This window comes from Callithrix jacchus, chromosome 1, assembly GCF_049354715.1.
Source record: "Callithrix jacchus isolate 240 chromosome 1, calJac240_pri, whole genome shotgun sequence".
Classification (NCBI taxonomy): domain Eukaryota; kingdom Metazoa; phylum Chordata; class Mammalia; order Primates; family Cebidae; genus Callithrix; species Callithrix jacchus.
In genome coordinates this window covers 196,346,523-196,373,842 of record NC_133502.1, presented here as the reverse complement: position 1 = coordinate 196,373,842, position 27,320 = coordinate 196,346,523, and the positions used below count along the sequence as shown (strand labels likewise).

The window sequence follows — 27,320 nt, the reverse complement described above, 5'->3', positions numbered from 1 at the left end:
TCTGTTCTCGTGTCAGTTCGCTGAGAATGACGTTTCCAGGTTCATCCATGTCCCTACAAAGGACACGAACTCATCCTTTTTTATGGCTGCATAGTATTCCATGATGTATATGTGCCACATTTTCCCTGTCCAGTCTATCATCGATGGGCATTTGAGTTGGTTCCAGGTCTTTGCTATTATAAACAGTGCTGCAATGAACGTAAGTGTGCATGTGTCTTTATAAAAGAATGATTTATAATCCTTTGGGTATATACCCAGTAATGGAATTACTGGGTCAAATGGAATTTCTATGTCTAAGTCCTTGAGGAATCGCCACACTGTCTTCCACAATGGTTGAACTAATTTACACTCCCACCAGCAGTGTAAAAGTGTTCCTATTTCTCCACATCCTCTCCAGCATCTGTTGTCTCCAGATTTTTTAATGATCACCATTCTAACTGGCGTGAGATGGTATCTCAGTGTAGTTTTGATTTGCATTTCTCTAATGACCAGTGATGATGAGCATTTTTTCATATATTTGTTGGCCTCATGTATGTCTTCTTTTGAAAAGTGTCTGTTCATATCCTTTGCCCACTTTTCAATGGGTTTGTTTTTCTCTTGGAAATTTGTTTTAGTTCTTTGTAGATTCTGGATATTAACCCTTGTCAGATGGGTAGACTGCAAAATTTTTTTCCATTCTGTTGGTGGCCACTTCACTCTAATAATTGTTTCCTTTGCTGTACAAAAGCTCTGGAGTTTAATTAGATCCCATTTGCCTATTTTGGCTTTTGTTGCCATTGCTTTCGGTGTTTTAGTCATGAAGTCCTTGCCTATGCCTATGCCTATTCCTGGCTTCTCATGTGGGCATTTATTGCTATAAATTTTCCCCAGATACTGCTTTAAATGCATCTCAGAGATTCTGGTATGTTGTGTCTTCATTCTTGTTGGTTTCAAAGAACATCTTTATTTCTGCCTTCATTTCATTGTTTATCCAGTCAACATTCAAGAGCCAATTATTCAGTTTCCATGAAGTTGTGCAGTTCTGAGTTCGTTTCTGAATTCTGAGTTCTAACTTGATTGCACTATGGTCTGAGAGACTGTTTGTTATGATTTCTGTTCTTTTGCATTTGTTGAAGAGTGACTTACTTCCAATTATGTGGTCAGTTTTAGAGAAGGTGTGATGTGGTGCTGAGAAGAATGTATATTCTATGGATTTGGGGTGGGGAGTTCTGTAAATGTCTATTAGGTTTGCTTGGTCCAGATCTGAGTTCAAGTCCTAGATACCCTTGTTAATTTTCTGTCTCGTTGATCTGTCTAATATTGACAGTGGAGTGTTAAAGTCTCCCACTATTATTGTGTGGGAGTCTAAGTCTCTTTGTAGGTCATTAAGAACTTGCCTTATATATCTGGGTGCTCCTGTATTGGATGTATATATATTTAGAATCGTTAGCTCTTCTTGTTGCATTGATCCTTTTACCATTATGTAATGCCCCTCTTTATCTCTTTTGATCTTTGTTGGTTTAAAGCCTATCTTTTCAGAGATTAGGATTGCAACTCCTGCTTTTTTCTCTCTCTCTCTCCATTTGTTTGGTAAATCTTCCTCCATCCTTTTATTTTGAGCCTATGTGTATCCTTGCATGTGAGATGGTTTCCTGGATACAGCACACTGATGGGTTTTGACTTTTTATCCGCTTTGCCAGTCTGTGTCTTTTGATTGGGGCATTAGCCCATTTACATTTAGGGTTAATATTGTTATGTGTGAATTTGATCCTGCCATTTTGATGCTAGCTGGATATTTTTCCCATTAGCTGATGCATTTTCTTCATTGTGTCAATGGTCTTTACAATTTGGTATGTTTTTGGAGTGGCTGGCACTGGTTGATCGTTTCTATGTTTAGTGCTTCTTTCAGGAGCTCTTGTAAGGCAGACCTGGTGGTGATGAAATCTCTGAGCAATTGCTTGTTTGTAAAGTATTTTATTTCTCCTTCGCTTATGAAGCTCAGTTTGGCTGGATATGAAATTCTGGGTTGAAAGTTCTTTTCTTTAAGGACGTTGAATATTGGCCCCCACTCTCTTCTGGCTTGTAGGGTTTCTGCCAAGAGATCTGCTATGAGTCTGACGGGCTTCCCTTTGTGGGTAACCCAACCCTTCTCTCTGGCTGCCCTTAGCATTTTTTCCTTCATTTCAACCCCGGTGAATCTTACAATTATGTGCCTTGGGGTTGCTCTTCTTGAGGAATATCTTTGTGGTGTTCTCTGTATTTCCGGGACTTGAATATTGGCCTGCCTTGCTAGGTTGGGGAAGTTCTCCTGGATAATATCCTGAAGAGTGTTTTCCAGCTTAGATTCATTCTCTCTGTCACATTCAGGTTCACCTATCAAACATGGATTAGGTCTTTTCACATAATCCCATATTTCTTGGAGGCTTTGTTCATTTCTTCTCACTCTTTTTTCTCTAATCTTGCCTTCTCCTTTTATTTCATTGAGTTGATCTTCAATCACTGATATCCTTTCTTCTGCTTGGTCGATTCAGCTACTGAAACCTGTATATGCTTTGTGAAGTTCTTGTGTTGTGTTCCTCAGCTCCATCAGTTCATTTATATTCTTCTCTAAGCTGTTTATTCTAGTTAGCATTTCGTCAAACTTTTTTCCAAGGTTCTTAGTTTCTTTGCACTGGGTTAGAACATGTTCTTTTAGCTCAGAGAAGTTTGTTATTACCCACCTTCTGAAACCCGTTTCTGTCAATTCATCAGAGTCATTCTCCATCCAGCCTTGTTCCCTTGCTGGTGAGGAGTTGTGATCCCTTGGAGGAGGAGAGGCATTCTGGTTTTGGGTGTTTTCATCCCTTTTGCACTGGTTTCTACCCGTCTTTGTGGATTTATCTACCTGTGGTCTTTGTAGTTGGTGACTTTCAGATGGGGTCTCTGAGTGTATGTCCTTTTCATTGATGATGAAGTTATTTCTTTGTTTATTAGTTTTCCTTCTAACAGTCAGGCCCCTCTGCTGTAGGACTGCTGGAGGTCCACTCCAGACCCTGTTTGCCTGGAGATCACCTGCAGCGGCTGCAGAGCAGTAAGGGTTGCTACTAGTTTCTCCTTCTGTTATCTTTGTCCCAGAAGGATACTCACCCAATGTCAGCCTAAGCTCTCCTTTATGAGGTATCTCTTTGGATATACAGGGGTTGGGGAGCTGCTTGAGGAGACAGTCTGTCCCTAAGAGGAGCTCAAGTGCTCAGCTGTGAGCTCCATTGTTCTGTTCAGAGCTGCTGGGCAGGTATGTTTAAGTCTACTGCAGAGGAACTCATAACCGCCTTTTTTTCCCATGTGCTCTGTCCTAGGAAGTTGGGGCTTTATTTGTAAGTTCCTGATCTGCTGCTGCCTTTTTTCAGAAATGCCCTGCCCAGCAAGGAGGTATCCTAGTTACAGTCTGCCAGCAGAGGCGTTGCTGAACTGCCATGGGCTCTGCCCAGCTGCCATGTGAAATTCCTTGTGGTTTTGTTTATAGAGGTATAGATAGAACTGCCTCGGTAATGGCGGTCTGCCTCAGTATGGCAGACTGTCTCTGTAATGGTGAATTGCCTCAGTAATGGCAGACTGCCTCAGTAATGGTGGACTACCTCAGTAATAGCAGACTGCCTCCGTAGTGGTGGACTGCCTCGGTAATGGCAGACGCCCTTCCCTCCACAGAGCTGGACCGTCCCAGGTCCAGCTGTGCTTGCTCTCAAGCCAGAGTACTTCAGATTGCTGTGAAACTCTCAGTCCAGAGCATTTCAGATGGCTGATCTTGGTGGGGGTGGAACCCACCAAGCCAGATCACCTGTTTCAGCCCTCTTTTTTTGGGTGAATGGGTAATTCTGTCTCCCAAGTGTTCCAGGCGCCAGTTGAAACAGCGCCCAGATTTGTGTGAGTTTTTGGGCAGAGACCCACTGCACCAGCTCAAACAGCCATGCTGGAGACTCGTGGCACTATTCTGCCTGGGAATCTCCTGATTTGTGGGCAGTAAAAATTTGTTTGGAAATGCGGTGATCACTCACCCTCTGCGCTCTCACTGGGAACTGCACTCCAGAGCTGTTCCTATTCAGCCATCTCAGATCATCTCCCAGAAAAGAAGGTTTCTAACAGTTACCACTTACTGTATTGACCTGAGCACTGTTTATTTTGACATGATCAAAGTTGGCACTAATTACGCCTATGGGAGAGAGCACAGACTAAAGAGAAATAAAGGTTGCCTTTTACTTTATAGTATGGCTTCCACAGTTTTGAAATCAAAACCAGCAAATCGTATTTATCAGATTCCTAATAAAGTTAAAGGCACAGTTATGCAGGTCATGGAAGAGGGTAGGTGAAACACGGAGTCCCGTGTGAGTCATATGAGGGCTAGCTAGTTCACACACTGAGAAATTACCACGAATGTCTTAATTGTTCTGAGAGATCATCAGTGCTACACTGTGATGGCTGAAATTCACAATTCTGTTCCTGCCAGACTCCGCTGAGAATGGAGTCTTCATGAAAAAGACAATAAAATCTGACATAAAGGCAGGCAGACTGGGGAAGGCTGATACTCTATCCAAAAGACCATCTTAATGAAGAATCAGTCCAGTAATGTCAACATAGTCAAAGAACCAGGGCTTCACCATCCTAAGTCAATTCAGGAAGACAAGTCTAACATGTTCAAATGCCATACTAGATGTGACTACGGTAGCTGCAAAGTAGCAGAAGCCAGATACCAAAATCCAAAGCAGAGTCTGAAAATAAATCAAAGACATTTGGCTTGGTTGATTCCTTTTGTTGTATTTTGCTTTAGGCAGATCCAAAGGTTAATGCCAGAATGGCCTAGGATACAATGGTGGACTATTACTAAACCAAAGACAAGTTTCTGCCTCTACATAAGAACAGCCTCACGGGATAATAAGCCTTCATGGAATTATGATCTTTGAAAACAAGTATAATGAAATTTAAGTCTATGTTCCAAGAAACCTACAAAGCAAACTGATACCTGGTTAAACAAGGGCTCATTCTATGGAAGTTCCTTCCCGTGAACAGTCCAGTCTTACCATTTCTGGGTAAATGATGCTTTGAAAGACAACACTATCTTTACTAAGAGCCTTGTGCCTTCTAAGCTCCAGCATGAACACAGAAAAGGTAACTCTTGGTAGGCAAAGTAAGAGCCTAAAGCATCTGTGGCTGTAATCTGACATTTACTTTCTATAATCAGTAAGACCACTGATAAAAGAACACGCAGTTGCTGGGCGCGGTGGCTCACACCTGTAATCCCAGCACTTTGGGAGGCTGAGGTGGGCGGATCACGAGGTGAGGAGATCGAGACTACCCTGGCCAACATGCTGAAACCCCATCTCTACCAAAAATACAAAATTTAGCTGGGCATGGTGGTGTGTGCCAATAATCCCAGCTATTCAGGAGGCTCAAGCATGAGAATCACTTGAACCCAGGAGGTGGAGGTCGTGGTGAGCTGAAATCGCACCACTATACTCCAGCCTGGGCAATAGAGCTGGACTCTTGTCAAAAAAAAAACAAAAACATGCAGTCGACTACCAATAGCTCTAAACAGATGTCCTATTGCAGCATATGCATAGCAAATGTCATCTCTGACCCTGGAAGTTTAGTTGTCCAGGCAACCTGGGCAGGGAAAGGTCTAGGTTCAAGGTGAAAAGTCTTTCCTACCGCAGGATAGAAACACTATCGTCAATAACAAGCATTCACAGACCTGTGGTCCCTTTCTGCTTTGGTGGTTACACAGCTCCCAGGTGAACATATGGCCTAAACTACTTGAGCCCTAAGAGCCCTACGACCAAGCGATTGTGGTCCACAGGTAACATGGTCTCCACTTCCTCGCCCACCCTTTATTTCACCACCATTCCAGTGAGATGGTCTAGTGAAGTCATCAGTGGTCTCTGTCAGGCCCAGTCCAGGGCTCTCTCTTTCGTCCTTCGCCATATTGACGTCTCAGCAGCATTCAACTCAGTTGTCCACTGAAGCCTCTTTGAAACTTCCTTCTCTGACCTCTGTAAACCGTCCTCTCCAGGCTTCCCTTTCTTGGTCTCCTTTGGTAGTTCCTCTCTTCTGCTTGACTTCCACATAATGAACCGACTCAGACCATGGTGCTGGGGGCAGCTCTTCTTCACCAGCTAAGTTCTCCCTAGGTGAAGCTACTTAGCCCCACAGTTTCAAATATTATATTCTGATGACTAAGTCTGGATCTCTAGGACTTCTGAGCTCCAGATGCTAAATATCCAACTATCTATTTGACATTTCCAGCTGAATATCTAGAGAGCATCTCAAATTTAACACATCTAAATGAAACCCTTAACTTCCACATCCTCTGTACTCCAGCCAAACAGTCTCCTCTCCCAGCCTTCTTTATCACAAAAATGAGTAAAATCATCCAGTTGCTTAAGCCAAAAAATGAATCAAAAAATTATTCCACTCTTTTGCCACGCCCCTGCCAGCACCACTTCCTACATCCAATTCATCAGCAAATCACATCTGCTTTATATTCAAAAGATAATACAAACTCAGGCTCTGCCTCTGGTAAGAACCAATTAACTCCTAACAGAACAATCCTCCTGAGATAACAACTAAAAATTCTGGACACACATAAACAATAAGCACTGTAGGGTGACCAGAGGTACATAGAGAATGGAAAAGTGCATCAGACAGAAACTGTAAGAAAGGATCTTTCTGAAAATACAGAGCCACAGAAGGAAAGCTCCAAAATTCTATGTATAAATTCAATCAAAATTCCTGGTGGACCCCATAATGACACATGAGCATGGGAGACCCTAAGCAGCCTAGCTAAGCCTTAAAGAACTGAACAAGATTCATCTGCTACCACTGCGGAGAAGATTGACTCAGAGTTTGAGTATTCTTCAATGCACAAATGAAAAAATCAGTATCCCTTGGAGGAGAATAACAGAGTTTAGAATATCCACAATATACCAATCGCATGTTCAAGATACAATCTAAAATTATTCTACAGACGAAGAAACGGAAAGGGTGACCCGTATGCAAGAGGACACACCATCAATGAAAACCAATCCAAGCGAACTCAGATGTTAGATTATCGGACAAACACTTTAAAGCAGCTATTATAACTGGATATAACAGAAAGCATGTCATCAGAAAATACTCACGTAATGAATAAAAAGAGAGGAAACGGCAGCAGAAAATAACTATGAGCAGAACCAGATAAAAATGTCAGAAGCAAAAAATAAGAGTATCTGAAATAAAACATTCAATGGACAGACATAACAGCAGATTAGAGATGCCAAAAGAAAATGCCAGTAAATGTGAAGACAATCCAAAGGAAGCATCCAATCTAAAGAAAAGAAGAAAAAATACTGGCAGAAAACTCAGACGGGGCATCCAGGACACACAGGATAGGTAATATCCAAAGATCGAGCATATATAGAATCAGTGTTAAAAGGAGAGGAAAGAATGACTGAGGTAGAAAAATAATCCTTTAAGATTAATGGCCCCTAATTTTCCCAGATTTGGTAAAAAATATATATAAATTTACAGAATCAAGGAACTCAGCAAACCCCACAAAGGATAAATACAATATCTAAAATTACTTCAGTAAAAAGTAGAAGCTTTCAAATGAGGGAAAAAATAATCAAGACACTTTCATATCTGTCTAAAAGAAACACACTTGATATAGATAAACAAGCTGACGGTGGAACGATGGGAACAGATACATCGTGAAAACAGTAAGCATAAGGAAACTCAAGTGTCTACCTCTACATTACTACTCAGCGAAATCAATTTCAAGACAAGGAATATTACCAGAGATAGAGACATTTCATATGGAAAGACACAACAATCGAAAATGTGTATGTTCTCAATAACAGAGCTTCAAACACTGTGGAGAAAATGGACAAAACAAAAGAAGAAACAGACATTCTACAATCAGAGTGGAAGATTTTAACACCTTTCCTCACCAACTGACAGAACAACTAGATATAAAATCAAAAGAGATGCAGAAGCTATCATATCAACGACCTTAACCTAACCAATACTTATAAAACACTATACCTAATACTCCTCTGTTTTAGTTTTTCCATGAGCTTTAGAGTAAAATGTCAATTTGCTCCTCTGGTCCCCAAAACTCTGCCTCTCTCTTCAACCTGATCTTCTCTGACACTACCTGCCCCTCTCTTCATACTGTATGACCAGACCACGCTAGTCCTCTTTCAGTTCCCCAAATATGCCAAGTTCTTTCCTACCATGTTAGGGGCTCTGTCTTGTCCACGACTTTAGCCTAAAATGCCCTCCCCCTCACCCAGCTTTCACCTTCAAAAGACCAGCCTCTTTAACATTCAAACCTGGGTTTAGACGTCATCTCCTCTGACAGTCTTTGACCCATCAATCTAAAGTAGTCATCAAGTCACAGTACAACATGCTGAGTTTTGGATAGATCCTGAATCATTACATAGCAGTTTTGACTTCCGGGTATACTTCCTGTTTATTATTTGTTTATTGTCTATTTCTCTCAACCAGAATTCAAGCTCAATGAGGTAAGTTCTTTGTAGCTGTTCTTCTGGACAATGTCTGGCATAACATTGGTGTTTAATACTGGTTATGCCAAGTTGGTGTTTAACATAGCTCATGCCTGTAATCTCAGCACTTTGGGAGGCTGTGGGGGGAGGATCACTTAAGGCCAGAAGTTCAAGACCAGCCTGGGCAAGAGAGTGAGACCTCATCACAGAAATTTTTAAAATAGAAAAAAAATTATCTGGGTGTGTGGTACATACCGGTTACCCCAGCTACTCAGGAGGCTGAGGCAGGAGGATTGCTTGAGCCCAGGGGTTCAAGACTGGAGGGAGCCATGATTGCACCACTGCACTCCCGCCTGGGTAACAGAGCAAGACCCTGTCTCAAATTTTTTAAAATAATAAATAAATATTGGTTGAACCAGTGAAAAAAAAAATCTATATAGTAACTTCACCTTGGAATAATATTTATTTTCTCTTTTCCATTATGTTTAAATCTAGGTATAATGTACATATTTTTATAAGCTACCTCAAAAATCTAACTGGAACAAGAAGTATATATGTCAATACACGGAGCAGTAACTGTGGGGCATCACTGCTCTATGTGTGTTAGGTAGACACACAACAACCCTATAAGACAAGTATTATCATCATTCCAATTCTTAGCTGAGGAACCCTTACGTCTCAAGAGAAGTTTACCCAAGTTCACACAGCTAGTAAGTACTAGAGTTCCAATCCAGCCAGTCTGAGTTCAGCACTAGAACTCTCAGCTACTATGTTGCACATAACTGAACAGCATGTTACAGACACTACCAGCTAGAAAACGGTTGTTCAAGTAGTATCCTATTTGAACCTCACAGTTAGCCTGTGAAGTAAGCAGGAGTTGATTACCAGCCTCACTTTATAGATGAGACAACTGAAGCTCAGATATGAAGTCCTCACACTATGACGGCTTCAAGCACAGGGATGGTGTATCTTTGCATCTGTAAGCTCAGGGTCTGACATAAAGGTAGATACTTCAGGGTTTGCTGAATGACTTGCCCCACATTCCACAGCAAATGAGAGCTCTGTTGCACTAGACCCTAGCTAGGTCTTCTGCTGATAAGCCAAACAATGGTCCAGATGAAAATGCTGACCACACACAGACACAGCAGCAGGCACATGGTAGGCGTGACATGAGCTTCAGACAATGTAAGAGTGTAAGAATCAGAAAAGTCAGCCATGATATCACAGAAGATGGAAACAGCTGCACAAACAGACCTGCTAGAAAATGGAGACATTTTCCATATTGAGCTAGACCTTACAGAAAGCTAGGCTCTCTACAAGCAAAGCAGCACCATTCTAGGCTGGGGAAAGGACACAGGAAAGTAACAAAAAGAGTGGTCTTGGGTTTGGGGAAGGCTGGTTAGTCAGGTTTGGCCAGTGTAGACATTCTATGTAAGAAGTTAGTGAAAAATAAACAGGGAGAGGTAGGTTCTAGGTAATGTAAAGATACTTTAAATGGCAGGATATGCAGTTAGAACTTCAACATGGGTAAAAATGGGTAACTGTTTGGAGACAGGAAAGTGGAAATGCAATGCACAAAATGTACCTTTCAAGATACCCGACGAGAGTTTTCTAGGGATTGGGGTCACAGCCAACAAGCAGCAATTAAAGAAAAATGACTAAACTGACAGAAATGAGGGGTCAGAGAAGAATTACTGATACCTTCAATATGTAAAGGCTGAACTGATTTCGAGAACTGCACTTGAGCCCCAAGAGTGGAGGATATCTTCAGTGAAAGAATACAGAGCAGGTTGCTGAGGAGACTGACAGCATCCTCCCAGGGATCATCTGATGAGCCAGAACCACCATGTGTCAAGCCAGAAGAGAGGTGAGAATTGCTGGGGAGGACGCCAGCTAAGAGAAACACCAATGCTTCAAGTTCACATGGAAACGCATCAGCAGCAATCGCCGCTGTATCTGCAATAAGTGCTTATGAAATAACCACAAGTAGATTGCCCATCTGTTTCAACCCAGCAAAAATTATCTGCTAAAGGAGATTTCTCTGTATTTGACAAGGTGACTTAGTAAATGCTGAAATTGGAGAGCTTAAGGTTTTAGAAACACAAGAAAGAATTTTTTTTGACAGATCAAGCTGTGTGACATATCCAGATAAACCGCCTGATTATGACTCAGACTGAAATAATAAGGTTACTTTATACCGAGTAAAATCCTTCTGGATTTAGTTTACTTTTTCTTTTACATTATGGTAAACATATATCATAACTTGACCTTGCTTCCTAATACATTAACAAAATTTTTAAAGTTTTCATGTGTATGTATATTTTGATGAGTATTTTCAGATATAAACCAGAAAGAACACTCCTCAAACTTTCAAATTTTTACAAAAACATTAATGTCAGCCCCAGACATGCTATGCTTTCTTTTGACTATTTAAAATGTTTTAGGATAAAGACACATCACACTAATAATGGTATATATAATTTCTTAAATATATTTTCATTCAAAATAGTTTCTAATTTCTACTTTCCTTTCCTTTTTGACTTACAAATTGTTTACAAGTATACTGATTTGCAGGCAGTTAAGGATTCCTTAGTTTAACTGTTATTAAATTTAATTACAGAATTTAATTACTTAATTCTATTGTTGTCAGACGCCATACTCTATGAAATTTGTAAAAGCACTCTTTAGGACTCGTCACATGATCTATTTTGATGCTCCATGTATACTTTAAAGAATGTGGGCCAGGCACGGTGGCTCATGCCTGTAATCCCAGCACTTTGGGAAGCTGAGGCAGGTGGATCACGAGGTCAGGAGTTCAAGACCAGCCTGGCCAACGTGGTGAAACCCCATCCCTACTAAAAACACAAAAATTAGCCAGGTATGGTGGTAGGCACCTGTAATCCCAGCTACTTGGGAGGCTGAGGCAGGAGAATCACTTGAACCCGAGAGGCAGAGGTTGCAGTGAGCCGAGACTGCACCACTGCACTCCCGCCTCGGCAACATAGCAAGACTCCATCTCAAAAAAAAGAGTATGAATTCCATTTTTGCTAGGTGCAGCATTTTATATATGGCAATTAGGTCAAATTTACTCATGATTTTATTAAGACATTCTATATCCTTACTGAATTTTTGTCTGCCTGTTCCATAAGCTCTGGAAGGGTATGTGTTACTATTTCCCAATAGGATTATAGATTTGTCATTTTATATCTGCCAATTTTTGCTTTATATACTTTGAAGTGATGTTGTTATATACAGATTTAAGTTTGTGATATCTTTTTGTTTGACTGACACCAATATCATTAAGAAATATATCTTTATTTCAAAGCAGCATTACTACATAGTTTGCCTGGTATTAGTGCAGTTATGCCAGCCTTGCTTTGGTTAGTGTTTGTACTGTATCACCTCTTCCATCCATCTGTTTAAACTATATCTCTTTTTTTTTTTTTTGAGACGGAGTTTCACTCTTGTTAACCAGGCTGGAGTGCAATGGTGCGATCTTGGCTCACCGCAACCTCCGCCTCCTGGGTTCAGGCAATTCTCCTGCCTCAGCCTCCCGAGTAGCTGGGATTACAGGCATGCGCCACCATGCCCAGCTAATTTTTTGTATTTTTAGTAGAGATGGGGTTTCACCATGTTGACCAGGATGGTCTCGATCTCTTGACCTCATGATCCACCTGCCTTGGCCTCCCAAAGTGCTAGGATTACAGGCATGAGCCACCGCACCTGTAACTATATCTCTTGTTAGGAGTATATGCTGCGGGGAGAGGGGGAAGGATTCATTCTTTATCCAGTCTGGAAAACTTAATCTTTTACTTGGAGTATTTAATCCTTTACATGAAATGTAATTACTTAAAGAGATTTATAGGTACTTACTCTTTGTAATTTGACCCACCTATTTTATGTCCTACTTATATTCCTTTTTCTTGCCTTTCTGTTGATTAGTAAATGTGGTTTTACTTTTTCCCTCTTTTAACTTGTTAGATATACAGTCATGTGTAGCTTAATGACAAGGATATGTTCTAAGAAATACGTCAATAGGCAATTTCATACTTGTGTGAACATCACAGCGCGTGCTTAGGAGAACCTACATGGTATACCTACTACACTTCTGGGCCCTACGATGCAGCCTATGGCTCCCAGGATTCAGTGTGCAGCACTGTACTGAGTACTGCAGGCAACTGTAACACAACAGTGTGTGCACACATAGAAAAGGTACAGTAAAAACGCAGTATTCTAATCTTTTGGGATCACTCTCATATACGTGGTCTGTTCTTGGCCTAATAACATCATCCAGCCCATGACTGTACACACTATTCTTATAGAAGTTACCTTAGAAATTAAAACAAACATCCCTGACTGATTACAATCCAATGTAATTTATTACTTATACTAAATTACTTATACTAACCCCCAATAATCCTAGAACCTTAAAATATTTTAATTTCATTAACCTCCCCTGCCTTTTGTGCTCCTGTCATGCATTTTAGTTCTACATATATTTCACGCTCAAGAAACATGACATTACTGCTTTATACAGCCAACATTTATTTATATTTTACATACATATTTACCCTTCATGCTCTCCATTTCTTTCTGCATCTCCATCTGGATCATTTTCCTTCTGATTAAAGTATCTCCCTTTAGTATTTCTTTTTTTTTTTTTGAAATGGAGTTTCACTCTTGTTACCCAGGCTGGAGTGCAATGGCGCCATCTTGGCTCACCGCAACCACTGCCTCCTTGGTTCAGGCAATTCTCCTGCCTCAGCCTCCTGAGTAGCTGGGATTACAGGTACGTGCCACCATGCCCAGCTAATTTTTTGTATTTTTAGTAGAGATGGGGTTTCACCATGTTGACCAGGATGGTCTCGATCTCTTGACCTCCTGATCCACCTGCCTCGGCCTCCCAAAGTGCTGCTTTCCCCCTTTAGTATTTCTTGTCATGCAGGTCCACTATTGACAAATCCCTCAGTTTTTGTTTGTCTAACTACATCTTTATATCGCTTCATTTTTTTTCCTGAGAATTTTTTATTTCAATGATCCACAAAGCAATATTATAATACTTTATAAAAATACTAAGTTCAGGCTACCATTATTCATTTTTAAAAGTGTGCTAGAAGGCTGTTTTTGCCAACTTCCTTTCTCGGTAAACGTTAACTTTCACATTAAGACACTGAAGATGAAAAGCTTTTGGAAGAAGTCTTCACATGTACAGAGTTGTTTGTTTTTCTGGCCACTTAAAAATACAGAACAATTTAAAATGAATACACATTAAGTTAGTGTTTTATCTCTACTATACAATTGTTACAACATAAGAAACTCTTCCATTCAGTTAAAACCTAGTGAATACCATCAACTTTTCCTGGCTTACTTTCCTGATCAGATTTAGTGCATAAACGTAATTTTGTTAACTTTTTGAATGTGCTGAGAAAAATTACAATATCATAGTTCACACAAAGCCCTTGAAAACTCTCAAGTCACAAGTTGTTGACAAGAGAAAATAATGACATCACTCTTCTTAGGAACACCCTCTTGGTAGAGAGAGGCAATACTAAGCAGGTTATGTAAACAGAAAAAAACAACCACAATTCTTAGTACCAGAACCACTGCCAACTTGCATGAAGTCCATTTGTCCACATTTTAAAATGGTTTGAATTTGAACATAGAGTCCACAGCACAGAATTTTCCAATTTAATGGTTAAATCAGGTAAATAATGATAGTTTTTGTTTGTTTGTTTGAAGATGGAGCTTTTGCTCTTATCAACCAAGGTAGAGTGCACTGACTCCATCTCAGCTCACTGCAACCTCCGTCTCCCAGGTTCAAGCAATTCCGCTGGGAGCTGCCTCAGCCTAAGTAGCTGGGAGTACAGGCATGTGCCACCAGGCCCAGCTAACTTTGTTTTTGTTTTTTTCTTTTTGGTAGAGACGAGGTTTCACCATGTTGGCCAGGCTAGTCTTGAATTCTTGACCTCAGGTGATCTGCCCGCCTCAGCCTCCCAAAGTGCTGGGATTACAGGCATGAGCCACTGTGCCCAGCCATTTCACTATCTATTACTAAGAATATACCTCATTGATTTCCAGGTTTCAGAAGTAATCTTTCAGCATCTTTTCTCCCCATTTTGCCAAAATACCATTCTTCTGGCCTGAATGGAATTTGCAGGTGCTACATAATTCCTCGGGATATAACCATTCTTTCCTCTAGCGATTGATCTTGCTTCCCGCCAGTCTCCTTCCATGTTGTTAATTATTTGAAATCTTTCACCCTTCTTAAATGAAAGGTCTTCTGTCGTTCTAGCTTCATAATACATAAGGCCACGAATATAGTAACGCCACCTGTTAAACCAGCAGGACATGAACTTGGCACCACTGAGAATGAGGAAGATGCACCTCTAAAAGGTGTTACCCTTGAGGATCCTCCAAATGGTGTCATGGAAAGACTGCTGAAATTAACTGCTTTTCCTTTGCTGAAGATGATGGGCATGGTGACACCACAGTGGGTTCTGCTCCACAATGGCTCACACTGGTACTGACAGGCTCTGGAGTATTCTCAGGTCGGTATTTAATGGCTTGATTTTTGCTTTCTTTACATTTAATGCAGCCCATTATCAAATCTGTCCTCAGGCAACAACTCACTGAGTTGCTGCTGCCACAGCTCCAGGTGACAGGTGGGGGTGGCAGGCGGAGGCCAGGGGCCACAAGTCCTCTCCCTCTTCCACCTCCTCGTCTCCCATTTTTGAAGAAAATTCTTGCTGGGAGTAGAATTCTAGGGTGGCAATTATCTTTCTTTCCTTTAAAGATGCCCATTTCATTGTCCATTTTTTATTAAAAAATCATTTTCATAATGTCACAGTCAGTCAAACTGTTGGTCCTCTAAAAGTAATGTGTCTTCCCCACTGCTCACCATGGCTATTTTAAAGATATTTTCATAGTTAAAAACTTTGTCATAGTTCCCATAGTCTTATATTGACATGCAAAGATTGGTTTCATTTGCATTCATTCAGCTTAGGGTTTCCTAAGCTTTCAAATCTGTTAGCTGCTGTCTTTCATCATTTTGTAAAATTCTATGGATTACCTTTTCAGATCTTGCTTTTGCCCTATTCTCTCCCTTCTCTTTCTGAAACTCCAATCCCACATGTGTCAGACCTTTTAAAAATGTCTCATGTGTCTTTAGTGTTTCTGTTTCTTTTTTCAGTTCCTTTTCTCTTTGCTTCAGTTTGAGATTATCCACTGACCTGCCTTTCTATTTATTACTTTTGTCTTGAACTCTAACCAATCTGCTAGTGAACTTAACCATTAGTTCTAATTTCAAGTGTGATACTTTCTGTTCTAAAGTGTTTACTTAAGTCTCCATAAAAAATTCAAATTATCCTGAAATTATGTATCCCTTCATGTATTGTGTCCATCTTTTCCTCTATTTTCTTGAACATATGATTCATAGTTATTTTAAAGTTACTGTCTGCTAACTCCAATATCTGATTCATCTGTTGGTCTGCTTTTATTGTCTTGTTTATGATTCACATGATCTTCCTTCTTAGCACGTCTCATAATTCTTTACTGTATGCTAAACACTATACGGTCCTTACATAATGTTATTTTCTACTTGTAAAAAGACAGAAAAGGGCTCCCTTTATACTCTGGTAAGAGGCAAGGAGGGAGGTCATCATCCAATAAGGGATGGCACTAGGTTGGGTTGTCATTTTTGTAGGACCCCATCTGCTTCTGCCTCGACCCTGTTTCTAAGGCATGCCCTCCATGGAGTTCAATGAGAGACTTTTGTTTCCTTAGTACTGGATTCAGTTCTGCCCATGAAAAGTTTTCAGCTTGCTCTTTGGCCTCCTACCCCACTCAGCTTGAGAACCTGGCGTATGTTTTGAGTGGGCAACTAATCACCTATGTGGGGCTTCTCCAGTCTTATTTTTAAACTCTTGCTCCAGAAACCTCTTCTGCACTTTTTGGCTCCCAGAAGTAGCCAAACCTGGATGCTCATCTGCCTGCTACACCTGAAATCAACAGACATCCCAAGTGAAAAGTAGCTGCAGATCCTCAGTGTCACCAGACCACTTCCTCTAGGGTTTTCATCTCTTGTCCATTCTGTTTTCAGCCTCTAGCTGGTCTGTGTTTCCTAAGCACTGTAAGGGTGTAGGAGATTTCAATGTGCCTTCCAGAAGTTTCTGGCCTCTCTCTTCAGCTCCCCTCCAACCTCAGACTTCACCAAATGCCTTATGGGAAAAATCAGTCATGCATTTGAGGTGAGGTCACCACACCTCCCCGTCCACCACCACCAAATCTCCAATTTGTCCTTCCAGTAAAACTAGAAAACCTTGGCTAATATCTCTTTCAAACCTAGTAGCAGTCCTCTGCCTCTGCTCACATCTCCAGAGGTAGCATATTTCCACAGGAAATAAAATAACTGGTGCCCCTCAGTGCAGCTCTGGAGGATCCTCCCATCTCTGGAACTTTAGTCCAACTGTCCCTCATTGCTCCCACAGCACTCCAAAGCCTTCAAGAATGCAACTCTTATAGCGTGTTCAGCTTTTTTATACATGTTAGCATCCTGTACTTGATACTATATTTTGCACTACTAATTACTTTCAGTGAATTTCTAAATATTTATAAGATATTGAGTAATCTTAATATGTTCCAAGTACAGTTTAAATATGCTTTTGAAAGAAAAGCATCAGTAAAACTTCTTACCTCTTCATAAAACTTCACCTGAGGTACAGCTTCATTAATTTCATTCAAACAAAAATCTTTAAATAGCAAGAAACCTAAAGGAAAAAAATAAAAAATTTCAGGGTGGGCAATTAATTGAAATTTTATCCCATAAGGATGTTTTCAAAGCAAAGTGTTTACACCTCAACCTCTTCTTCCCCTACTTTTTTTTTTTTTTTTTAAGATTTCAAGAAGCTAGTGAATTAATTAATTCCTAGAAGGAAATACTCCAGGCAGAAGAGTACCACATACCTGGCCCCTTGCTTCAGGGTTCCTTCTCTATTCATGTCCCCCACCCTCTTTCTATAAAAGAATGATACGACAGGGCTGGCGCTCACCCACCACTTGGAGCCCCTGACCACTATAGGGACCAAAATAATAACCAAAGGAAGAAGAGGTACAGACAGTATGAAAGCATTGGTGAGAATCACCAAGATGCTAACAAACACTACACCCACTAAAATAAGACCAAACGCCCTAAAAGACACACACACACACACACACACACCCCAGAACTTCCCAAACCTTTCTAGACCTTTCTCTCACCACTCACTCATTATTTCCAAGTCCCTACCAAATACCTAGTGCCAGAGTAGATTAACCATTCCCAAGTCATTCTTCACTCCTTCACAACTACATGGCTCACCTTTAAACAATCAATGACATTTGCCTAGAATACTATGCCCCTTTCTGTACCTTGAATACTCCTAAAATAACCAGAATCAGACTCAAAAGCCACCTGTGCTCCGAAGTCTTCTCTGATGAGATAGACCCTATTGCACAATGCCTAGTACACAGTAGGTGATCAATAAATGTTCATTGAATGAATGTTGGTTTACTTAGCCTTTCCAACATTCTGTCAAAATATTTACCACACTCGAATTAATTACCTGGTTTATAAGGCTCTCATTCCACGTGAGAACCTAGTGCCTTGATTAAGGCCTAATGGTCACATCTAGATAAACAAAGTTGAATAGAACAAGCTGATACCAGACTGAAGACAGAGATACTTGAAGATCATAAATTCCAAAAAGTCAAAACAATTAAACACAGAGTTAGCAAAAACAAGTCGCAGAAGGGAACTGAAGACTCACGAAGTCTAACATGTAGAGAGGGGGTGGACCAGAATTCCCCCGGTGGACTCAAAAAGGAAGTAGCTGTGACGAGATTTTAATTAATATTAGCCTAAGGCTCTCAAGGCTCTCATAACTGGAACTGGCCTGTGACTGCTCCATAAATTCCCCCACGGTTCCTGGAACATGACCTTTGGAAATGGTAAGTGTTCGTTCACTCAAACCAGAGTAGAATGACTAAGAGTACTAGTTAAATAGGCACAGCCAGCCTTTAGCAGTGTCAGGTGCACATCTGCAGCAGAAGCACAGCCACTCTTATCCCGTGGAGAAACTGCAATGACCCCAACGAACGCAGGAAGTAGGAAATTCAAGTAGCAGGCAAATGGGAAGGATACACATCTCTATCTGTCTGTATGTTAGTATTTTGAGTTTAAGAGTAATGGCTGTCTCTTCATTTTCATTCATTTCAAAGGAATTCCTAATTTCCCTTGTCATTTCTTCTTTGATCCGTGAGCGCTTCAGAAGGATGTAATTTAATTTCAAAATATTTTGGGACTTTTCAGATATTGATTCCTGTTTAGCTCTGCTGTGGTCAGAGAACATGCTTGGTATAACTTCAATGTTTTTGTTTTTGAGATGGAGTCTCGCTCTGTAGCCCAGGCTGGAGTGCAGTGGTGCAATCTCAGTTCACTGCAACCTCCACCTCCTGGGTTCAGGTTCAAGCAATTCTCCTACCTCAACCTCCCAAGAAGCTGGGATTACAGGCATGAGCCACCATGCCCAGCTTATTTTATCATTGTATTTTTGAGTAGAGACAGGTTTCACCATATTGGCCAGTCTGGTCTTGAACTCCTGACCTTGTGATCTGCCTGCCTCAGCCTCCCAATGTGCTGGGATTACAGGTGTGAGCCACTGCACCCAGCCAACTTCAATGTTCTTAAATGCATTGAAACTTTTGTTCTATCTAGCTGAGTGCTGCATGGCACTTGAAAAGAAAGGTGCATTCTGTTCTTGTAGGGTGGAGTGTTTCATTTAAAAGAAGAAAAAGGCAATTAAACCAAGTGGGCTTGATAGAGTTGTTCAAGATGGTCCTCTGCAGCAATGCAGATGGAACTGAAGTCCATTATCCTAAGTGAAGTCAGTCAGAAATAGAAAGTCAAATACTGCACGTTCTTATTAAGAAGTGGGAACTAAACAATGGGTACACATGAACATAGGGAGTAAAATAATAGACACTGGAAACTCTAAAAGATAGGAGGATGGGAGAGGAGTGAGCCATGAAAAGTCACACACGGTACAATGTACACTAAAAGCCCAGAGTTCACCACTATGCAATGTGTCTATGTGACAAAATGTACGTGTACCCCCAAATCCATAGAAATAAAAGATCATCCTCTGAATCTTCGCTGAATGTCTGTCTATTTATTCTATCCATTATCAACAGGGAGTGGTGAACTCTCCATTTGTAATTGCAGATTTCTTCATCTTTTTTCGGGGCTGTCAGGTTTTGCCGCATGTATTTTTTTCTATTTTTCGAAGAGAAAACTAATATGAGAATTTGAACTTAGGTATTTTGGTCAAATTAGAGATGTTTTCACAATGTCTAAATGACAAAATGAAATAATACCACACATGGACCATTGTCTTTTGACTACACTTGGAATCAAACTGAACCTCTTCACCATAGCCTACCCCCGCCCTCTGGAGTTGCCGTTGCCTTCTCCAGCCCCATCTCACAGTGCTCCACCCAAGCTGACTTCGCTTAAGCCAAGCTTCTGTACTGTAGTTTCTCCAGCACCGAGCTCATTCCCTTCTCCAGGTTTCTTACCGGCTATTCCCACTGCCTCACACACTTTTCCTGGATCTTCAGACTTGAACAGCTCACTAGCTCACTTCAAATATCCCTTTCCCTGAGGAGCCCTTCATGATTCTCACTCATTCTCAATATCCTGTTCTCTCTGTCATCCATACACACACACACACACACACACACACACACACACACACCACAAAACACCTTGTAGCACTTATGATGACCAAAAATCATCACATGTATATATTTGCTTCTTTACTGTCTACCTCTCCTGCTACAATATAGGCTGCAGTGCATAAGGTGCAGGTGTTTTATTCTCTACTATGTTTGCACAAGAGCATTGACTGTGGCAAAGACAGCTTAGGAGAGAGAACAAAGGAAAAAAGGTAGGGGAGAATGGGTAGGAGGGGAGGGAGGGAAGTTGGGGGAAAGGAGGAAGGAAGAGGACAGAAACGGGAGGGATGAGGGAAAGAAGGAGATGAATGAATGAACACCCAACTTAGAATGTCTTTAGCTACTTCTTTAAAAAAATTTCCATTGTCGGTTGGTAGAATAAGCCAATGACGTAGTCTAACATACAATAGGAAAAACAAAATATTATTCTCCTCCTGTGTGCACATAAACTAAAGCTTTACTTTCTACCAGCTATTTAAACGGAGCAGCTAAAACAGAGTGGCAGGAGGAAAGACATTTGGCTTTTGGCTAATCCTAGATCACTGTGTCCTAGGCTGAATGCAACTTACCTTCATTAGCCTGAAACTATATAAAAAGCAAATGAAGCATGGCTCAGATTAGAGCAAAACATAAAAGGCAAAAATAAGGATATCCTTTGCCTAACAAGTTCACTCCGTCATTGCAATTCCTCCAGATTTTAAAGAGTAAAAAATAGTGACCTAACACCTGCTTGGTAGATATCTGTGAAATGTGTTTACTTTGTTTCTATATTTGAACCATTGCAACGTGCTGAATGTTGATTAACTTTTTAGTGTATATAACACCCAGGAAAGGCAAACTATCCCAATTTGCCATCACAATAATTTTTCAAAAATTTGTAGAAAGAATTGTATTGCTTTTGTATAAAATGTGAGTTATGAGCTTTTGAAAATGTTAAATTTAAGTGATTTCTATGAGAAATTATGAAACTAAATCTCCTAAAAATTAGAAAGGTGAAAAGAGAAATATGAAAATTTTCTTGCAAGAAATAATACTTGTCCTCAGTTTTTCCAAGGAGATTAAGATACTAGGAAGGAGAGTAGATTGCATAACTGCCAAAACTTCCTTCCAATATTAACTAATTCTACAAAACATTTACTGAGTACGTACTAAGAGCCACTGTGTTATTCACTGAGGATGTAATTGTGAAAACAGTGTTTTTCCAAAAAGGGCCTTATGGATTAGTGTAAGAGACAGATAACAAAGAACTAAATATAATTTATGATGAGCAATAAAAAAAGGAATGAAATATGATGCTGAGATAACGATGAAAAGAGGAAGATATATTTCAGATAGAACGGTCAGTAAGGCCTTTCTAAGCTGTGAGATAAGCAAAACACAACACACGTCAGGTTAGAAAAAGCTGGAATACGTAATCTCACCCCTCTTCAACATTGTATTGGAGGTCTTAGCCAATGCAATAAAGTAAGAAAAGGAAATAAAGGTCATTCAAATTGAAAAGGAAGAATTAAAACTGATTCTATTCAGTCTGGTTAGCTACCTGGCAAATCCTTTCTATAAGTAACTCCTATCTATATGTAAGTAACTTTAGCAAGGCCACAGTACATAAGGTCATTAGATGAGAATCAGTGAAATTCCTATAAAGTCATAGCACACAATTTTTAAATGGAATTTTAAAAACAAGTCAATTTGTAATAACAAAGAGCTATCAATACAGAGGAATAAATAAGTGACATACAAGACCAGTATGCTAAAAAACTATAAAATGTTACTGAGAGAAATTAAAGAAGATCTAAATAGATGGAAATACATACTCAGTTCATGGATTGGAAGATTTAATATTGCTTAGATGTTAATTCTCCCCAAATTAATTTGTAGATTCAGTGCAGTTATAATCATAACTCCAACAGGCCTTTTTAAAGAAACAGACAAGCTGATTCTGAAATATATATGGAAATGCAAAAAACCTAGAATACCCAAAACATCTTAAGAAAGAACAAAATTCAAGGCATTAACACTATCCAATTTCAAGACTCATTATGTAGCCGTGCTAATCTTAATCAATACATTAGACTGATTAATATGGCTACATGATGTAGTGGCATTGCATTAAATCACTGGGACAGAAATACAGCGTCCAGAAATATGCCCACATTTATACAGTCAATTAAGTCTTTTCAACAAATGATGCCGGGAAAGCTGATATGGATGGGGAAAAAGATGAAAGGAATTGTTACCTCACATCTTACAAAGAATTAAATTAAGGATTATCATAGAACTAAATGTGAAGGCTAAAATTATAATGCTTCTTGAATATAAATAGAGTATCTTCACAGAAAATCTTTATGCAAGAGATTTCTTAGGCAGGGTGAAGAAAGAAATGATAAATTATACTTTATCAAAATGTAGAACTTCTGTTCATCAAAAGACACTGTCAAGAAAATAGACCAGCCACAGACTGGGATAAAATATTATAAAACCCAAGTTAGAAAAAAATGCCTTGCAAATTTGCATCCAAAGAAACAAACAAATGAAATTCTTACAAGTCAATGTCAAAAGAACAACTCAATAAAAGAACTCAATGAAGATTTGAACACATCACAGCATGTGAACACTTCACAAGGAAAGGAATATAAACAGCCAGTAAGCCCATGAAAGGGACCCAGCATCTTTGGTCAACACGTAAATGTAAATTAAACCACTCTAAGACACCCCTTCTCAACTACTGGAATGGCTAAGTTAAAAGACTGACAACCCCAAATGTCAGCAGGGAGACAAGGCAGCCAGAACTTGAATGAGCTGCTGAGGAGCACGGACAATGCCTTGGGTCCCACATGCCTCTGAATCAACAGGCTGAGAAGGGAGATCTTACCCTGGCTGGAATGGCTGATGCTGACTGCCAAGGGGATCCACACGATAGAGGTCAGGAAGAGCGTGTCTGGAGATTTCCTAGGGTATTCCCCACTATTATAAGGGCCTGTCAAGGGAAAACTATAACCCACTTCAGGCAGGGCTATGAATGGCCCAGACCTTTCAGGAGTAGTGATTTGGGTCATCTCAACAGGTAAAGAACCATGACCTTCTGAAGTGCCTGCTGATGGTAAAGGGAACATGTAATGTATGGTGGAAGAAGGTAGTAAAGAATACCAGCTACAACCATGTGACCAGTTACAGAAATGAGAACTGCAACTGTCATGAGTGTTCCATCCTTTGTGTGTGTGTGTGTGTGTGTGTGTGTGTGTGTGTGTGTGTGTGTGTGTAAGCAAATATCTTTGTTTTCTTCCCTCCTTCTTGTCCCTTTATCATGTAACAGAAGATATACTGACTTCCTAGTGTAGCACTTAAATACTGTTAACTTTACATGATAGTATTTAAGTTTTGCAGGACATCAAAGAAAAGAGCAAACATCATCCAAGGACTGTGCATCCTCTTCTGAGAAAAGAGTCAATGCACTTTCCGTTGTACGCAGACTAGGTGGAAGTATCGTGTTAGGTGGAAGTCTGACCTTGTTACTGTCTTTGTCTGGAGATTAATCATGGTGTAAGGAGATGTGTATGAGCACCAAGATAACAAGGGATGGACGTGTAATGGTTCACTTCATCTTGGAGAGTGTTCCGGAGTGAGATTAACATTTAGATCAGTAAACTGCGAGTAACTAGACTGCTCCACATAAAGTGGGTGGGCTGCATCCAATCAGCAGAAAGCCTGAATAGAACAAAAAGATCAGACTCCACAGGGAAGGAAGAATCTCCCAGCAGACTGCCTCCAGACATCACCTGCACTATCAGCTGTCCAGAGTCTCGAGCCTGCCAGCTCACACTGCAGATTTGGGCTTGCCTGTCTCCATAATCACAGAAGCCAGTTCCTTACAATAAGTCTCTTTCTGTCTATATACATCCTATTACTTCTGTATCTCCAGAGAACGCTGAGTTAATATAGATTTTGAGCATGGTAAAGAATGTACAGTCACTTAGGGAAATAGTTTGAAAGTTTCTTATCAAGTTGAACACACACTTATACAGTACAGTGATTCCTCTATTAGATACTGATCCAATGAAAATATGTACCACCAAAAAGACCTGTACAGGGAATCTTCATAGCAGCTTTATTCATAACTTATCTGAAACAATTCAAAGACCATCAACAGGAGGATAAACAGACTGTGATATTTTCACACAATGAAATACTATTCAGCAATAATTTTAAAAATTATACAATGCTGATACATTCAGCATTGTACCTGTATTAGTCAGGGTTCTCCAGAGAAACAGAATCAGTAAGATACATATAAGCAAGTAAGAGATGTATTATAAGAATTGGCTCACATGATTATGGAGGCCGAGAAGTCCCATGCCATGCTGTCTGCAAGCTGGAGAAATAGGTGGTGTAATTCAGTACAAGCTCAAAGCCCTGAGAACCAAAAGAACGAATGGTGTAACTCCCAGGCCAAGGTCAAAGGTTGGAGAACCAGGAAAACGCTGCTGGCATCAATCCTGCAGTCCCTAGGCCTGAGAAACTGGAGCTCCAAGAGCAGGAGAATATGGATGCCCAAGCTCAGAAAGAGAAAGGATGGGCCCTTTCTCCACCTTTTTGTTCTAATTCCTGCAGGCCCTCAATGGATTTGGCAATGGTCACCCATATTCCTAATGGTGGATCTTTTTACACTAATTCACATGCTAGTCTCTTCTAGAAACATCCTCACAGACACATCCAGTAATAACGTTTTACCAGCTATCTGGGTATCACATTTAACTTAAACAAGTTGACCACTAAACTTTACCATCACTGTCAATGAATGTCAGACATTACACTGATCAAAAAGTATATGCTGTGTAATTCTTATATAAATTCTAGAACAAGCAAAACTGACCTATGGTTTAAAACAAAATCAGAAAAATACATGCCTCTATGGACATGAAATTGACTGGGAAGAGGCATGAAAGAACTTGCTAAGAAATGGAAATATAGGCCCGGGCGTGGTGGCTCACGCCTGTAATCCCAGCACTTTGGGAGGCCAAGGTGGGTCGATCACGAGGTCAAGAGATCGAGACCATCCTGGTCAACATGGTGAAACCCCGTCTCTACTAAAAATACAAAAATTAGCTGGGCACGGTGGTGCACACCTGTAGTCCCAGCTACTCGGGAGGCTGAGGCAGGAGAATTGCTTGAACCCAGGAGACGGAGGTTGTGATGAGCTGAGATCGCGCCGTTGCACTCCAGCTTGGGTAACAAGAGCAAAACTCCATCTCAAAAAAAAAAAAAGAAATGGAAATATTCTGTCTTTCGATAGAGATAGGGCTTATGTGGGTCAATACATTTATCAGAATTAAATTATGTATAGTACTGTAAGTAAATTTGCCTTTAAAAAACTGGAAACAAATATTAACTCTAGCTAGTAGGTTTGCTTTCACAGCAGTATGAGTTAGCAGTTTGGAAACTATTTACAGTCCTGTAAATAGTGCTAGTAGTGCTCCAACTAGCCAAAACTGGGAAAATTTGAACATCAAAATAAATAACAAAAGTAACAGATCATAACCCATTGGATAAATTCAGGATCCATGAGTACATACTGACATAAATAAGCAAATAAATAGGGAGAAGGAAAAGTGCTTTCTCATAGCCAAATGACAATCAAAAACTATGGAATGAATGATGAAATCAGAATGGGTGTCAAAACTAGTGGGTAAGCCTGAACAGGAACAGAATATTTACTAGTGTCAAAGGTAACTCCCACAGGTTACTTATTTACAAAGGGAAAACTCACAACTTACTTAGTGGAGGATGCTAGCAAACACCCACTTTAAGCAAATGGTCAAAATTAACAATCACCAGACCTGGGACAATGCAACACAACGTCTCGCCTACTGTCTCCCTGACAAAAGTGCCTAAGATGAATCTTGAATTGTTATGAGCCACTAAACAAAAGAAAAGGAAGGGATGTTTTACAAAACAGTTGGCCTGTATGCTTTCTAAATACTAAAGGCAAGAAAGTAAAAGAAAGCTGAGGGATTTGCCCAGATTAAAGGAGACTAAAGATATGACAAGGACATGGAGGCCTGATCCCAGACTCAATCCTGGACCCGGAAAGATCACAGCAAAAAAGAACAGCTTGGGAACAACTGCTGAAATGTAAATATGAACCTGGAATTGGATAGTAGTGTTATATCTGCGCTCAATTTCCTGATTTTGAACATTGTACTATGGTTCTCTAAGAGAATAACCTTGTTCTTAAGAAATACAGGCTGAAACATACAATGAGCAAGAGGTGTGATGTCTCTAAATTACTCCCCCAAAAAATCATAAAAAGAAAGAATAAATAAACAAATGAGGCAAAATGTATACAAATAATGAAAATGTTTAAAGTGGGGGTGTCCCATCTTTTAGCTTCCCCAGGCCACATTGTAAGAAGAATTGTCTTGGGCAACATGTTAAAATGACAACAACAACAACACACACATACACACACACACACACACACACACACACACACACCCCAAAACATCTCATAATGTTTTAAGAAAGTTTATGATTTTGTGTAAAGCCATATTCAAAGCCGTCCCGGGCCGCAAGTTGGACAAGCTTGGTTTACAAGATACATGGAAATTCCTCACACTGTTCTTATGACTTTTCTGAGTTTGAAGTTATTTCAAATTATAATTTTTAAATGCACATCAAAATACAAAGTTATAAGAAAAGTGGCAAAATCACAAAACTCATTTGTGACTAAAATTATTGGGAAAAAGTCTAGAGAAAAATAAATGAAATTTGGCTTTGAACAATTAGAAATTTTATGTGACTTATAATAGAAATGACTGCTGTCAATTTGGCTTTTCAAATATTTATTCCTTTTATAATTAGTAATTTCCAACCTGTTTAAAAACCATATATAGACTTTTGCCCTGGAAGAAAACTCATAGTACTTTAAATCCTTGAACAAACATAATATAATGGAAACGCTAATATAATTTAACTAGAACAATGTTAATAAGCTTCCTTATAATTAAACTTAATTCTGAGAGGAAACATAAAGGTTCTTTAGTGGAGCAAATCAGTTACATG

General features: G+C 39.9%; 1 protein-coding gene across 1 annotated transcript in view; it reads right to left on the bottom strand.

Moving 5' to 3' along the window:
• Positions 1-27,320, bottom strand: part of GRK3 (G protein-coupled receptor kinase 3) — a 168,588-nt gene that overhangs the window by 69,372 nt on the left and 71,896 nt on the right. Inside the window, exon 3 of the mRNA XM_035256379.3 lies at positions 17,184-17,257. Coding sequence (XP_035112270.1) covers positions 17,184-17,257 — 74 coding nt within the window. The remainder of the gene's footprint in view (positions 1-17,183; positions 17,258-27,320) is intronic.